At 52.7% G+C, this 15,207-nt stretch overlaps 1 protein-coding gene across 6 annotated transcripts in view; it reads right to left on the reverse strand.

Moving 5' to 3' along the window:
- Nucleotides 1–15,207, reverse strand: part of GRIP2 (glutamate receptor interacting protein 2) — a 95,296-nt gene that overhangs the window by 5,146 nt on the left and 74,943 nt on the right. For 4 of the 6 annotated variants that reach the window (XM_053218896.1, XM_053218895.1, XM_027042723.2 and 1 more), the window contains exons 12-21: nucleotides 14,826–15,012; nucleotides 14,187–14,332; nucleotides 13,358–13,438; nucleotides 10,513–10,579; nucleotides 10,275–10,420; nucleotides 9,296–9,440; nucleotides 7,281–7,420; nucleotides 6,482–6,661; nucleotides 5,277–5,460; nucleotides 3,560–3,665 (exon numbers count right to left, since the gene is read on the reverse strand). In XM_053218896.1, coding sequence (XP_053074871.1) covers nucleotides 3,560–3,665; nucleotides 5,277–5,460; nucleotides 6,482–6,661; nucleotides 7,281–7,420; nucleotides 9,296–9,440; nucleotides 10,275–10,420; nucleotides 10,513–10,579; nucleotides 13,358–13,438; nucleotides 14,187–14,332; nucleotides 14,826–15,012 — 1,382 coding nt within the window. Of the gene's footprint in view, nucleotides 1–3,559; nucleotides 3,964–5,276; nucleotides 5,461–6,481; nucleotides 6,662–7,280; nucleotides 7,421–9,295; nucleotides 9,441–10,274; nucleotides 10,421–10,512; nucleotides 10,580–13,357; nucleotides 13,439–14,186; nucleotides 14,333–14,825; nucleotides 15,013–15,207 lie in introns of those variants that run through there. The other 2 variants (XM_053218898.1, XM_053218899.1) reach the window with 1 other exon arrangement.

The following is a 15,207-nucleotide window of genomic DNA, read 5'->3' on the forward strand; positions in this document are numbered from 1 at the left end:
CTAAAAGAGTTTATACCGCCTCAAGATTCTCACTAAAAGATCTTAAAGGATGAACTGAGACGGAAAACATGGAATGCGAGAAACAATGGTGAGCACAGAAATTACCAGTAACAGTAAATGAGTATTGACTAAAATCCCACAAAACTAATTTTGAGCAATTTTATAAACAAGTGGGGAGAGGAGTTGGGAGGGAAATGGAAGCATTCTGCAGGGCCTGTCTCATTCAGGAGGAGGACAAAGGCACTGATTAGACTTTGTTAAAAAAAAAAAAAAGAAAAAAACAAAAAGGAAAGTGAAGATGGTAAAAAAATTCAAGGCAAAGTCCACCGGGCCTGGTCTTTTCAAATAGTCAGCAACATGGTCTATCCATGGGACGGAATATTATGTGGCCATAAAAAGCATGAAGTATTGATACGTTCTATAACATTAAGCTAAATGAAAAAATGCCACATACCGCATGACTACGTTTATAAGAACTATCCAGAACAGCGGTTGAGAGATGTGGGACTCCTTTTTGGGATGTTAGAAATGTTCTGGTCATGTATGCACAACATTGTGAATACACTATAAAAGCCCTTGAATTACTAGTGATTATCCTTAATTCATTCTTTTTACTTTTAATATTTAATTTACATTTGAACGGTTTGTAAATTTTTTTTTTAATTTTCAATGTTTATTTAGTTTTGAGAGAGAGAGAGAGAGTGTGTGAGCAGGGGAGGGGCAGAGAAAGGAAGGCACAGAATCCGAAACAGGCTCCAGGCTCTGAGCTGTGAGCACAGAGCCCGACGCAGGTGCAAACTCACAAACCACCAGATTATGACCTGAGCTGAAGTTGGACGCTTAACCAGCTGAGCCACCCAGGGGCCCCATAACATTATGTAAATCTTATGTTATGTGAATTTTATCTTGATAAACAAAAATTTTATGTCAGCATCGTTAAAAAGGCACTGGACTAAAATTAAGAGAGACTGAAAAGGCATAAAAATCAAGTGCCAAGCATGGATTAGGGACTAGTTTAGCCAGACCAGACCTAAAGGGAAATTTGAGGTCAACTGTGAAAATCTATGACCTTGCTATTAGAAGAGATGAAAATATATTAGAAGATTATTTCCATATACGGAAAAACAGAGTAGCTGACTGAAAAAGCATATAAAAGAGCATGTATATCATGGTTTTGTTATCCTAAAAATACATATACACTCACTTAAGCAGTAACAGTGGTATTCTATGTGTGATGAGACTGTTTTGTTCTTATGTTTTACTCTGCTTATTTCATTTTTTATTTTACTTTGTTTATCTAATTTTGCACCATCCACATGTATGGCTTCTGTAATAATAAAAAAATTAAATGTAAAAATTCAATATTAAAAGTAAAACAGGGGGATGCCTGGGTGGCTCAGTCGGTTAAGTGTCCGACTTTGGCTCAGGTCATGATCTCATGGTTCATGGGTTCAAGCCCCGCATCGGGCTCTGTGCTGACAGCTCAGCACCTAGAGCCTGCTTTGGATTCTGTGCCTCCTTCTCTCTCTGCCCCTCCCCCACTCACGCTCTGTCTCTCTCTCTCTCAAAAATCAATAAACGTTAAAAAAATTAAAAATAAATAAAAAGTAAAACAGGGGCACCTAGGTGGCTCAGTAGGTTGAGCATCCAACTCTTGATCTTGTCATGATCCCAGGGTCATGGGATCAAGTCCCTCATCAGGATCTATGCTGAGCATGGAACCTGCTTAAGAGTCTCTCTCTCTCTCTCTCTCTCTCTCTCTCTCTCTCTCTCTCTCTCCCCCCTTCCTCTGCCCATCTCCCCTGCTCACACTTTCTCTCTTAAAAAAAAAAAAGGTAAAATGAATTAAGGATAATCACTAAAAGAATAAAAATTATAAAAAATACCCTTTTTCATGATGGAAAGAGTGCAGGAGTAGGAGATTTATCAATACAAGAAAAGTTAAGATAGTAGATCAGAAGTATTGAGAAAGTAGGATACATAGAAAGTATAAATTCTTTGCTAGAAATAACTTTATATTAGTAATCACAAAAAGAATAAATGAACTAAACTTGCCTTAAAAGAAGACCCTTGGCTTGGGGGGACAATCAGCTATATATAGCATACAACAGATACACTTAAAATGAGAAATGTACAACTTAGTAACACAGTAAGTTTGAAAATAAAGAAATTGGAAAAAAGACAGGAAACATTACTAAAATAAAGCTGGTGGAGCCATATTATTATGGGAAAAATGGAATTTAAAGTGGAAAGCAGATAGGGATAGAGATACTGATTAATAACAAAAAGAAAAATTCACCAAGAAGTTATAGCCATCATGCACTTAATGACAGACAAATTTTGACATAGACAAAAATTGACAGAATGTCAAGAATTTGCCAAATCTCTACACAATGGGATTTTATCATACTACTAACAACAACAACAAAAAACCACATGAAGATAAATAAAGCATATAACATTTCATCAGGATGCAGATTTGAACAAGTTTATGAACAATCTTGATGTGCAGTGAACCCTACACCCAAAAAAGAGAATTCACATTGTTTTGCAGGCATACACGAAACATTTACTAGAATTGATACTAGAAAGAAACCTCTCCACTTCTGTATATGTTAAGGGTCTAACTAAAATTGTACTAGACATTTTTTAGATATTTGGAACTGAATGATCAATTAAAGCACTACAAATCAAAACTTGTGGGATGAAACCAAAGCAGTACTTATGGGTAAAATCATAGCTTAAGATGCACCACAGTAGAAAACAAGGGAAACTGAAAATTAAGGACCTAAGAAACCAGGAAAAGTATCATTACTGAAACACAAAGAAGTTAAACACAGAAACGAGTAAGATAGGAGACAATGAAACACAAGACAGAATTAACAAAGCCAAAAACTAGTTCTCTGAGGAGCACAGTAAATAGCAAGGCTGATGGAGAAAAAAAAAAGGCCCTAGTCAACAATATTAGGGCCAAAAGCACAGGTAAAGCAGAGGTTTACATTATCGCTCTCAGAGTATGAAGGAGCTTCTGAAATGACCCAGCTGGATCTTTCCTAGACCTTCTGCGCAGCCTGTTCTGTTATGGGCAATGTTGACCTCACACAAAGCTGTAGTCACTTCTCAGCTCCCCTGACCCCAATCCCCTGTGCTGTCACTGATGTTGACATCCACGTGCTTCCACAGGGCATGCCCACAACCGTGTCCACATACTGCACATGCACACACAGACACCAAAACTGTCCCTGTGCATATCCAACTGTGCACACTCAGACACACCTGCTCTGAAATGCCCACACACATGCTGCCAATGCACACATGATACCAGACAGGTTCACATGTGCATACACCTTGAACCGCCACACCACAGTGTTCTCAGTCACACTTGTGTATGTGTCCGCACATGTGTGAAGACACCTTTACATGGCGGGTGCCAGGTGAGTGCATGACACACATGACACGCAGGCAGGATCCCATCAACACGCTTGTCTCCTACGGCATGCCCGTCAGTGTGTCCATGCACAGGTGCCCCCAGGAAGGTCTGCGGGGTGGGTGGCCCTACCTCCAGTTCCCTCAGCAGCTCTGACTGACCACACGACTCCAGGTCTTCGAGGGCTTCCCCGAACATGCGCCAGAAGCCCTCCTCACGGGCAGGGCCAGGGGCTGGGCTGTAACGTAGGAACCAGAGAGCGTCAACTCCTGGTGGACAGATGGGCGGGCAGGCGGGCTGGGGCCTGAGGAGTCTTCGGGGCCCCAGGGCCCGGCGTTGGGCTCAAGGGGCCAGAGGGTGGGCGGGCGGGCGGGCGGGCAGGCAGGCGGGCGTCCTCGGTGGCAGTGCTGGGGCCCCGGGGCAGTGGTTGGTGACACGGAATGGGGGGAAGACGCAGTTAGGGGCGACCAGGACTGTCGGTGGCCAGTTAGAACAGGGGCAGATGAGACGGGGTGGAGAGCGGTGACACAGGACGCCTGGGAAGAGAGACAGACGGACGGACAGACAGACAGATAGACAGAGAGGAGATCCATGGTGTAGCCCCAGAGGACGGCCCCTGGCCCCACCCAGACACATGGCATCATAGCACAGTGACAGGGACAGAGCTGGAGCCAGCAAGGACACAGATGGATGGAGATGGCGTGTCTGTGCTGGGGAAGGGTCCAGGCCACCCCACGGCTTCCGTCACAGGGTGTAGGAGCCTATCATCACTCTAAAATTGAGGCGCGATAGAATATACCAAGTCACACTTGCACGCTTCATAGTTCACAAAGCCACCTGCCGCCTACAAAGTCCTGGCCACTTATAAAGTATGATTTGCAAAGCACTTTCTTATAAAGGCCCTCCAGCTTTTCTCTCCTAGGGAGACTCAGGGAGGCTGATGCATGATAGTTGCCTCCTGCCCTTCCCATTTTAAAGATGAGAAGACTGAGGCTGAAGGACATTCTCTCCATTCAAATCATTTCTACAAATATTTTGAGCCAGGGCTCCATCTGCAGGGCTCACGGCTATGGAGGTAAAGAAGGTGTCGCCCCTGTTCTTAAGGAGCTGGCGGTTCCTTCACAAAGTGTGCAGGAATGCCTCCTGGGTGCCAGGCACTTAGCAGAAGGGACCACAGCCAGGGAACGCATCAGGTGGACACAAGGCGGCCAGTGCCATGAGGAGGCTCACATGCCTTCTGCCTGAAAAAGTCAGGGAAGCTTCCCGGAGGCAGGACCTGGGTTTTCAAGGCACAGTAGGCCTTGGTCAGGAGAGAGTAGGCAGAAGGAAGTGCCTGATTGAAAGCCCAGATGTGGGAGGGGTGGCTAGGGCTCAGTGAGGAACAGCCACAGGGCCTGTTCTCCACAGGGGCCTCCTCCAGGGGTGACAACGTGCCCCTCAAAGCCAACACTACAAAACCCATCATGTCCACAGCTCAGGGCTGGCACCTGTGACCCGAAGGCCCTTGTAGGGGGGCCATCAAGGAATCTGGGCTAAGTCAGGAGGGTCGGGTTCAAGTTCTGAGTCTGTTGCCTTTCTTCTGAGAACGAGAGATTAGCAGACTTCAGAAAGGCAAACACCTTCCACACGTTTGCCATGGCAGTGCCCTCTGCTCAGCACAGCCTCATCCCCATCTCAGCCAGGCCGAGGCAGCTCTGACCGACGTTTCCTCCTCTCTCCTGGGAAGCGACCCTCCTCGGGAGCCAGACAAGACTCCTCCGCTGCCCCCCTACGGTGGCACAGGGACCCTCACCCATCCTAGCCAGGAGACCGTGACTGCCTCCTCCCTCATGGCGTTGCCACCACAGACCTAGTTGGTGGCTCCCAGTCCTCCTCCTCCTCCTCCTCCTCCTCCTCAGGGAAGCTCTCGTCTGTGGGGGCCGGGGTGTAGCTTGTCCTCCGGGGCTCCGTGGGTGGGGGGCTGCTTCTCAGCCGGCTGGGCCGCCACTCCTGGGGGGTCACATTCCGAGCTGCCGCCTGTGGAGTGTAGGAGCCTGGCAGGTGGAGAGGGGGGTGGTCTGAGAGAGTATAGCTCACCCTCCTTTCTGCCCCTTTTCCAGCTGTGCTGGGTGACCGTGGATAGGTCTTTGCCCCGTCTGGACCTGCATGACTACCCAGAGTCCCCTGAGGGCCCGGCCGCCACCCAGAACCCTCTGAATCACCCAGCAGAAGAGTTAATGCCCAGGGCTCCAGGACCCTGTCCCGCCTCCATCAAGCTTCGCCCAGCTGCCCCTGCACGGGGACTTTCACTATTTTGACCATTCCTCTCTTCCTGCCTTTAGGAGCTCTGACGACCCTGCCCTGGGAGTATGCTAAGAGATACTGATCAAGTACTTGAGATGGGGAAGCGGAGACCCCAGGGAAGGCAGATATACAGACAGTGAGGACAGGGGCTGGGAGCCACCTGAGGGCACTTAGAAGCCTCGCTCCACTAGTTCTCTGAGTTTGGCCTTGGGGAGCCCCTGTGGCTCTGTGTTGCAGAGGCCAGAAGGCCAGCTGCTGCAGTCAAATGCCCCCAACCTCCAAAGCTACCTATGGGTCTCAACACGCATGGGCAGGGGAGCTCGTGTCCTAAGAGGGTGGCCTGGAGGTGTCCACTTTAAGGCTGGGTCTTGCGGGATGAGGTGGGAAGGGGTTTTTTGCCCAGGACTCCATGGATGCAATAAACATTGATTGGGCACCTGCCGTGTGCAGGGCACTGGGCTGGGAATGACAAAGACAGAAGTATGGCCAGCTTGGTCCCTAACCTCAGGGTGGGGAACTCTGAATAGCCAGCTGAGGTGCTATGAATGCTAATCAAAAGATGTGTGAAGGCCTGGGGTCCATGCTCTGAGCAGTGAGGGGCCCTGGGAATGGCTGATGTGGCCCAGGCAGGTCTGCCTCCAGGAAGCGTCCCTGAAGGAAGGAGCTGGGAGAGGAGGAGGAAGGATTAGGCAGAAGGAGCAGCCCCTACAAAGGCCTGACAGCTGGGGGGGCCCAGAGAGAGCATGTTGCTTACAGGCGATGAAGTGTTACCTGGGCCCCCAAACCCCCCCTCTGTGACCGAGCTGTCCCAGGACTCCACGGCGCTGTCCACGCTGGGCACGGCAGGGGAGAACCGGGCTGCCAGCAAGCCCCCTTTGAGTGCCTCTGGAGGGTCCTCATCTGCATCACTGGCCTCGCTGAGGCTGCCCGACTTGCGGTGTGGGAGGGGGCCTGGGATGGAAAGGGGGTGTCACTGGCCTCTGACCTCAGAGACAGAGATGCTCAGTGAGCCTCAGTTTCCCCACTTCAGTCTGGTTTGGGAACTCACAGGCACTGAGCACTCCCCCCGAGCCTGCTGCTGGGCCCCCTGATATGAGGGAGGTGGTGCACCAATGGGCAAACCCATTTCACAGACAGGAAAATGGAGGCTGAGTTCTCTGAGCTGGGCCTCGGGGAGCCCCCGTGGTGTTGTGTGTGCACAACATGCCCAAGGTCACAGGGTGAGCAACAGTGGGGCCCGGGTCAGAAGGAAGACCCTGAAGGCTCCTTCCACGGTGGGCGGTGGCCTCGCTTGCCAAGGTATAGGGTACAAATCGGGGGAAACTGAGGAAAGGACAGGTATGGCCCGAAGGCATAACGAGCAGCTGTGAGAGGCAGGAGGCAATGAAGACAGTGGGTGGTTCAGGCCCAGACTCTGCCCCATACAAGCTGTGACCCTTCTGGGTCTCGTCTCCTCAGCTGTCCCAGGTGCCTTCCCGCCTCTGTGGGGTTTGGTGGGGATTCCACAAGGCTGGGCACAGAGGGGTTCCCACATGGGCTGAGGGCCCCCAGGTGTTGGGGTGAGGCTCACGGTCTAGCTGCTTCTTGATCTTCAGTGTGACAGTCTCACCAGCCACCTGCAGGAGGTGGATGGCCTCACTCAGAGGCCGGCCCTTGAGGCTGACGCTGTTGATGGCCAGGATGCGATCCCCAACGTGGATAGCGCCAGTCCTGGGGAGGGGGCACAGGACAGAGAACAAGACACGGTCGAGGCTTCAGGGTGGGGGTCTGCCCTCAGAGAACTCAGGAACCCCAAGGCACAAGCCCAACGGACCTCAATCAAACCCAGCTGCAACAGAAGGCAAGTGTGATCTCTGGTGGTATGAACAGAGGTACAAAGTCTAGAATTTGGGAGGGGAGGGATTATCCTGCCTGACTGTAAAGGCAGGTTCTGGAAGCAGGGTGAAGCATGAGTTCTGAGCACGGTCTGAATCGCGCAGAACAGCTGTCAACTACCACGTGATCTGGAGCCCGTAAATGAGAGTGATAAACTTACTTTACCTAATTCTAACTGAAAGATGGATGGGTGGAAGGGATTCATGCTTCTCTCCATGGACAGCCTTTCCCTTTCCCTGGGCCTCAGCTTCCTCACCCAGAGAATGAGCACAGGGTGCCCAGGCGAACTCACAAGGGGATGCAAGGGGCTGGCAAGGCCAGGCAGCAGCATTGATCCGGTCCAGTGGGTTTCTGCCTGGACACCATTAGAATTACCTGAGGAGCTTTTCTAAACATGCACATGCCTGGCCCCCACGCCTGGCCAATTAAATGGTATCCCTGGGAATCGGGCTGGGGAAGGGGATCCTGAGGAACAGCCAGCACTGAGAGCAGGGAGAGCAGCTGCAGGTGGGCACAGCCCACCAAGCTCCCCAGGAGTCCAGGGAACTGAGTAAGTCAGGGGGGTGGCGGGCTGAGTGAGGGAGGGAGGTCTGTCCAGTTCGCAGGGCCCCATAGCGTGGCTGCCACAAACTGAGACGCCTTGACTTAGGCAAACTACACACCAGATTCTGAAGACACAATTAAAAAAATAGTGTAAACTATCTCATTAATCATTTGTATATTGATTACGTGTTGAAATAAATACATACGTAAGATTCGTTTTATTTCTCTTTATTTTTCTAATATGGCTACCGGGAAGTTGATAATTAAATGTGTGGCTCGCATTACACAGCAGCTAGACAGCACTAAGCTAGATCAGCCCGGTGAGGGCACGGGGGACTGTCTGTTGTGCTCCCAGCGTCCAGAATGAGCCGCCACATAGTAGGTACCCAGTAAACGTGGAAGTAGATGAACATACTTGAAGCGGGAACCATCCACACTGGCCCCTGGAGTGGGCCAGCAGGGGGCGCTCCGGGAGCAAGGACACCAACAGGGAGCCAGGAACCACACTCCTCAGCCCCCTCTGTCCCACTGCAGCACCCCGTCACCACGTGGCCCTTCCTGCTTTGTGTCCTCCCCCAGGGGCCCAGCCTGCCCCCTCCAGACCTGCCCAGTCTCTCCCTTTACAGCCAGTTCCTCTCAGTGGCTGGAGAAAGCTGAATCTCGCCCAGACTGGGACCACCCCCTGTGACCCCCATGGGGCCCTGTTCTACCTCTGGGCCCCAGATTCACCTGTTCCCCCCAGTCTGGCCAGCCTGGGGCACCCTCTTTCTCACACCTTCCCCAGGGGAGAGGACAGCAGGGGGGCCCATAATGCTTGCAGAAAAGCCCCACGCTGTGCCAGGATTGAAGGCACACAGCAGGTGCTCCAAAAAGGCTCATAATGCTGACTTTCCAGAAATCTCCAGGAATCTCCACGTTGGGAGAGAGAGGAGAGTTGGCATACATTTATCTGGCACCTACTGAAGCTGGAGAGGTCAGCCAGGGAGGGGCTGGTCTACCTCTGTGGAACTGAGGCTCAGAGAGGGAAGGGACAGTCCTGATGTCACCCAGAATGTCAACGTTGGAACCAAGGTCAGAATCCACTTCAGCTGTTCTCAAAGCACAACCCCTGCCTCATGAGGGTCCCTGGGCCCACCCCATGCATCCCCCCCCAGAACCCTGGCTCACCTCTCAGCCAGACCACGCTTGGTGAGGCCTGAGATGACAATGGGGTCAAAAGGCTCCTCTGTGCCCGAAATGGTGATACCCAGGGGACCCCCGTAACGTTTCAGTTCCACTGTGTAGCTAATGGCACCCGTGGTCTCCTGTTCATCTGCAAAGGTGGCACCTATCAGGGAGGGGTGCAGTGGGGCAGGACCCAGGAGATGGACGCCCCCAGCCCCCAACACCTTGGTGTCCTTACTCACTCCCACTCGCACTCACTCATTTGTTAGTTCACCCACTCACTCCTGCCATGACTTTGGATGGCACAACCCGGGGACCCTGATGCCATCTTCAGAAATGTTCTGCCCTCCAGAAATGTTTTCTGGCACCCAAACACCATGAACCCAACACTCTAAAATATAGATTTCATGCATGACACAAAATAACAATAATGAGAAGAGAAACCAGATTTCCAGCTTTCTTTAAAAAAGAAAACTCAGAAGAAGTTTTGCCCATAAGATAGCATCCTTCCCAGGGTAGGAGTTGCCTCTCTGAATAAGGGATTGGCTCTCCAGGGACCACAAGCCTCACCCCTCCCTACTGCCTCCCCAACCTGTATACATTTTTCTTACCTTCTGTCCAGTTCATTCACTTCTGTCACCCGTCTGGCCTCAGAGGTGTCACAGCTTTTACTTCTTCACTCACACACTGCCCATGCAGGGTGCGGTCATTGAGGCATCCCTGCCCCGCCCACTCATCTGCTCACTGCTGCCCCCTGGGGGTCCCCTCTGCTAGGCTTTGTGCTGGGCACAGAGGATCCAGGCAGCCCCAGGGATGGTGAGACATCTGTGCTGGGGCTCCTCCCTGCATCTGTTCATTCAAGGAGCCTGCAACAGCAGCCTGCCTCCCTCCCTCCTTGGCCAGAGGGAACCCCAAATTGCAAGCTGGGAACCCATCATCCGGGGGTGGACCGAGAGGCGGCAGGGCCGGGCAGGGGCCATACCGGAGTTGTCCTCGTCCTTCCGGATCTTCAGCTTCACCAGGTCCTCACACTGCCGCAGGATTTGCACAGCATCCTCCATGGGGCAGTTGTCCAGGCGGATATTGTCGATGGCCAGAAGCTTGTCACCTGGCTCAAGGGTGCCGGTCCTGCATGAGCAGGGGTGGGGGACAGAAAGAGGCTGGCACACACTACTCCCCCTGGATTACTCCCCCTGCCCTGTGCCCAGGGCCAGCCCTACCTGTGTGCCACGCTGCCCTTCTTGATGTCAGAGATGATGAGGGGCTCTCCTCGCTTCCTGCTGGTCGCTGGGGGTGGAGGGGGGAGAAGCATGAATCTGACCTTTGACCACCTCAGCCTCAGGGAGTTTGGAGGGGTCAGGAGTTAGAGCACGTCCTGCTCTCACTGCTTCCTCTCTGGGTGACCGTGAGCAAATCAGCCCCCTTTCTGCCTCAGTTTCCCCTCTGTAAAATGGGGGGGATGCCACAGAACTCATGGAGATGTCACGAGATCAAACTAGACAAAGCAAAACCTAACATGGATCCCGGCACATAACAGGTGCTCAGTCCACATCAGCGCTTTTCCCTTCTGCTCAGCCCATCCCCCAGCAAACTGCGAACTCCTTCAGGGGCTGTGTCAGGGACTCCCACCTGGCACAGGGCCACGACCCAGGAACTGGGTGACCCTTCCACAATTGAGTTTTCCCTTCTCCCATCTGCAGGGAGTGCTAGCTGAATGGCCCGCAGGGGGCTCCCTCTCTGGAAACTGCCTCTGACCAAGAGAACAGCCTCACCCAAGGTTATGCAGCTCCTGGGTACAGCCTGGTCCAACAGAGGTGCAAAGGCCTGGCTCCCAGCCTCATTCAGGACAACTGCCAAAGCCTTCCTGGCCCCTGGGCTCTCCGTGGGATTGGCTGAGCCACCTGCTGTGGTCGCATCACAACCCAGCTCCTCCATCTGCCCAGCCCCACATCCTTCACCTCGCACAGGTGGTGATTCCAAGAGCCCTTCTCAGCAAACCCCCAGAACATAACTCTGTCTAAGAAGCTCTTTCTGGGGAAACGTGACCTAAGACAATGGGTGTTGCATGAATAGCTAAGTTTTCTTGCAGAAAGAATCCATCTGGGCGAATGGGTTTTCCCATTAGTGACCAGATGGTAGGAGCCTCTTCTAGCCCATGTGGCATCTTTGCAGATGAGACAAGGGCACCTCTTCCAACTGATGTAATAAAATTGTAAGTCTACCTCAAATGGGCATCTTTGTGTCATGTGCAACTTGTGCAACTGTATCTGGCAGCCCTACCCAGAGGTTCCTGGGCTGGAAGCAGCTTCTCCCCTCCCAGAGTGCTTAAACTTCCACCTCCATTGACTGGAGTCTGGGGAAGGAAGGAGCTGCAGTCACCCTCTGTCAAGCCCAGGGTGGGGACTGAGGATCATTTCACACAAGGACTGCAATCCTGGTCTTCTGTTCTCTGGGGCTCCCTGAATCTCCCTGGGGAATGAGGTCCAAGCATCTGTTGCCTGACCTGGGGTCAGCCTACCAGTGTGTGTGCTGCCCTGGCCAGAGTGGACACTCGCCAGGAGGTCACCTCAGCAGGGCGGTGGGGGTGGCAATGCTACAGCCAGCCGGGGGGTGTCTCCACCCCTTATCCCAACGTTTTTCCCTTCAGGATCCCCAGGGCACAGTTAGAATCTCTACTATGTATGTGCAAGGGAGAAGGAGAGTGAACAAAACAAAGATCCCCACCCTCCTGGGGCTACCAGTCCGGTGGGGGACACAGATAATCAACAACATTTTAAAGTACAGCTGGCCTTTGAACTATGTGGGGGTTAGGGGTGCTGTCTCCCCATGCAGTTGAATATTAACTTTTGACTCCCCCAAAACTTAACTACTAATAGCCTATGGTCGAATGGACACCTTACAAATAACACAATTGATTAACATGTACTTTGTATGTTATATGTATCACATACTGTGTTCTTAAAATAAAGTATGCTAGAAAAAGGAAAATGTTAAGAAAATCGTAAGGAAAGGGGGCGCTTGGGTAGCTCAGTCGGTTAAGCAGCTGGCTTCGGCTCAGGTCATGATCTTGCGGTCCGTGAGTTCGAGCCCCGCATCGGGCTCTGTGCTGACAGCTCAGAGCCTGGAGCCTGTTTCGGATTCTGTGTCTCCCTCTCTCTCTGACCCTCCCCCATTCATGCTCTGGCTCTCTCTGTCTCAAAAATAAATAAACGTTAAAAAAAATTTAAAAAAAAATCATAAGGAAGAGAAAATACATTTACAGGACGTACTGTATTTATCGGAAAAAATCCACGTTTAAGTGGACCTGCACAGTTCAAACCCATGTTGTTCAAGGGCCAACTGTACATAGTTTGTCAACTGATAAAGCATGCTGTGGAGAAAAAGAAAGTATGGAAGGGGCCACGTGGAGGGTAGGGCAAGTGTAAATCGGGGTGGTAGGAAAGCACTTCCAAAGGTGCCATTTGAGCAAATGGTGGGGAAGAGGGCAGAGGGAACGGCCAGTGCAAAGGCCCTGAGGCTGGAAGGAGCAGTATGTTCAAGGATCAACCAGGAGGCCAGCAGTGGCTGGTGGGGCATGATGGAGGGATGGCAGGAGATGAAGTCAGAGATCACTAGGACCAGATCACAAAGGCCTCATCAGCCGTGAGGACTTCAGCTTTTACTCAGAGTAGGATGAAGCCATGGGAGGGTTCTGAAGGTCCCTATGCTTGTGCATTCTACTCTTCTGTTTTCATCCTCCCACTACTGGGAATGTGAAGGTAAAAAACAACAACAACAAAAAACAAATAAAAAACCAATCTGGCCCATGTGTTTGGTGCCTTACAAGCCACTTAATCCCACTGGGAGAGCCACATGGCCAGGAAACTCCCATTGTGCAGAATGGGAAACTGACGCTCCCAGTGGCTAGGGTGTCGCCCAAGGACACAGAGCTGAGCGTTGCAGGCAGAGGGAACCCAAGCCAGCCCTCCCACCTGGAGCACCCCCCTCTTCTAGGCTGGAGGTGTGTGCTTTCCCCCAGCAGGAGGCTCACTCGGCGTGGGGACTGCATGGCGGGGAGGGACTCACAGCCAATGGTGATGCCCAGCTCCACTCCACGCCTCTTGGGCAGCTTCACGTGGAAGGTACCGCTGCTCGGGATGACGGACTCTGCAGGCAAACACACGTGGACTCATGTGAGGCCTGAGGGAGAAGACTCAGGGAGTCCCAGTAGGCCAGCTGGGAGAGACTGCAAAAAGTCACCGTCCCAACCCCATCCTGCGTCTTCCACCTGACAGATGAGGGAACTGAGGCATGGTGAGCTGGCATTTGCCCAAGACAACCCATCTGGTCAGAGCAGATTTGGGGCTGACGCCCAGGCTGAACCCAGTTCAGACCCAGTAACAATCTACCAAGCACCTACTACGTGCCGGGCCTTAGCTGGGTGTTTCCACACGATTTATCTCATCTAACCCAACAATATCCATTGTAGTAGGACTCTCTTCACCAGTTCAAGTTGGGGAAGCTGAGGATGGGTGGTGGGAGGGAGTGTCCAAAGTCACAGAATGTCGAAATCACAAGACCAGAACGTCTAACTGAGTTTTTGTGTGGGGTTCTTTGCCTAAGCCCTGCAGAGGGGCAGGGAATGTTTTCAGCCCCCCCTCTGCCCTCCCTCGGTCCTGTTTCGGCACAAAACTCCCTCATCAACGCTCCCACTGGTGTGCAGAATTCCTGCCTCCCCGGCCAGTGCCTTCCTGGTGCTGGTGCTCAGGCACACGCTGCAAACGCTCAGGCAGAAGGGTCGCTGCAAGGGGGGGTGGGGTGGGGGTGGAGGAGCACGTGCAGCGGGCGAGAGCACAGGACAGGAGGGAGCACAGGGTCCCCAAGGGCGAGGGGGAAGGTAGGGACACTCACTCACCTGCCACATCAAACTCGACCTCCAGTGCGACCCTGTGGGCCAGCGCCGCGTCCCGCAGCAGCTGGTTAGCTTCCTCCATCGTCCCGTCCTCGGTGGCAATACCATTGATGGACAGGACCCGGTCTCCCACCTGCAGCAGCCCACACCTGAATCCCGGGCAGCCCCATGGAGAGAAGAAGTTCCGTTACCAGCACGGCTATCCCTGGGGGACAGGAATGCCATGCAGGGGCAGGCTCGGGGTATGACTCCCAGCTCGGCCCTATACCAGCTGTACATCCTCAGGCCATTCAGCACGTGACTCTGGCTAAGGGAGTGAACTTGCTGGGCCTCAGCTTCTCTGTCTGCCCAAGGGGGGTGATGCGTGCCTTAGGAGATATGTATATAGAGGACTCTGGCTTCAGGCAGACAGGGGTTCCAGTCCTGGGGCACTCACAAGCTGCGTGACCCTGGGCAATGCATCAGCTTCTCTGCACCTCAGTTTCCTCATCTGTAAAGTGGGGCTGATGACGGAGTTGATGGGATGGCGGAGCAAGATACACTTGTGAAGCCAGGCTTGGCATGTGACTCAGTTTCCCTGGCTGTCTGTGAGCCCTGAGTTGGAGAGTGGCAGGCCCAGTGGGGCAGGGGAAGTTGGCTCACCTCTCTGCTGGGCTGTCGGGCTCGATGAAGCGCACGAGCGGAGGGGAAGAAAGGGTCTCGGTGGCAAAGATGCCACCCTGGAGCTGGAGGCCGAAGCCGCTGAGGGGATCTCCGCAGAGTATGACCTCCGTGGTCTCCGTGTGCACGATCTGTCCCCCTGGCCCCACCGTGCTGGAGGCCAGTGACACTGAAGGACAGGTGAGCATGGCTGTCAGGTGGGCAGTCCCAGAGAGCCCTTCGGGCCAGAACCAACCCATTCCTAGGCTCAAGAACCTGGAGTCAGACGGGCAAGTGAGTGGCCCAGGGAGTCACAGCCTGTTCTGGGCAGTGCTCTCCTCATCTGCACAGCGGGGGATTCCCACCCAGCAGGGCCGTGACAAGG

Source organism: Acinonyx jubatus, chromosome A2 (assembly GCF_027475565.1).
Source record: "Acinonyx jubatus isolate Ajub_Pintada_27869175 chromosome A2, VMU_Ajub_asm_v1.0, whole genome shotgun sequence".
NCBI lineage: Eukaryota > Metazoa > Chordata > Mammalia > Carnivora > Felidae > Acinonyx > Acinonyx jubatus.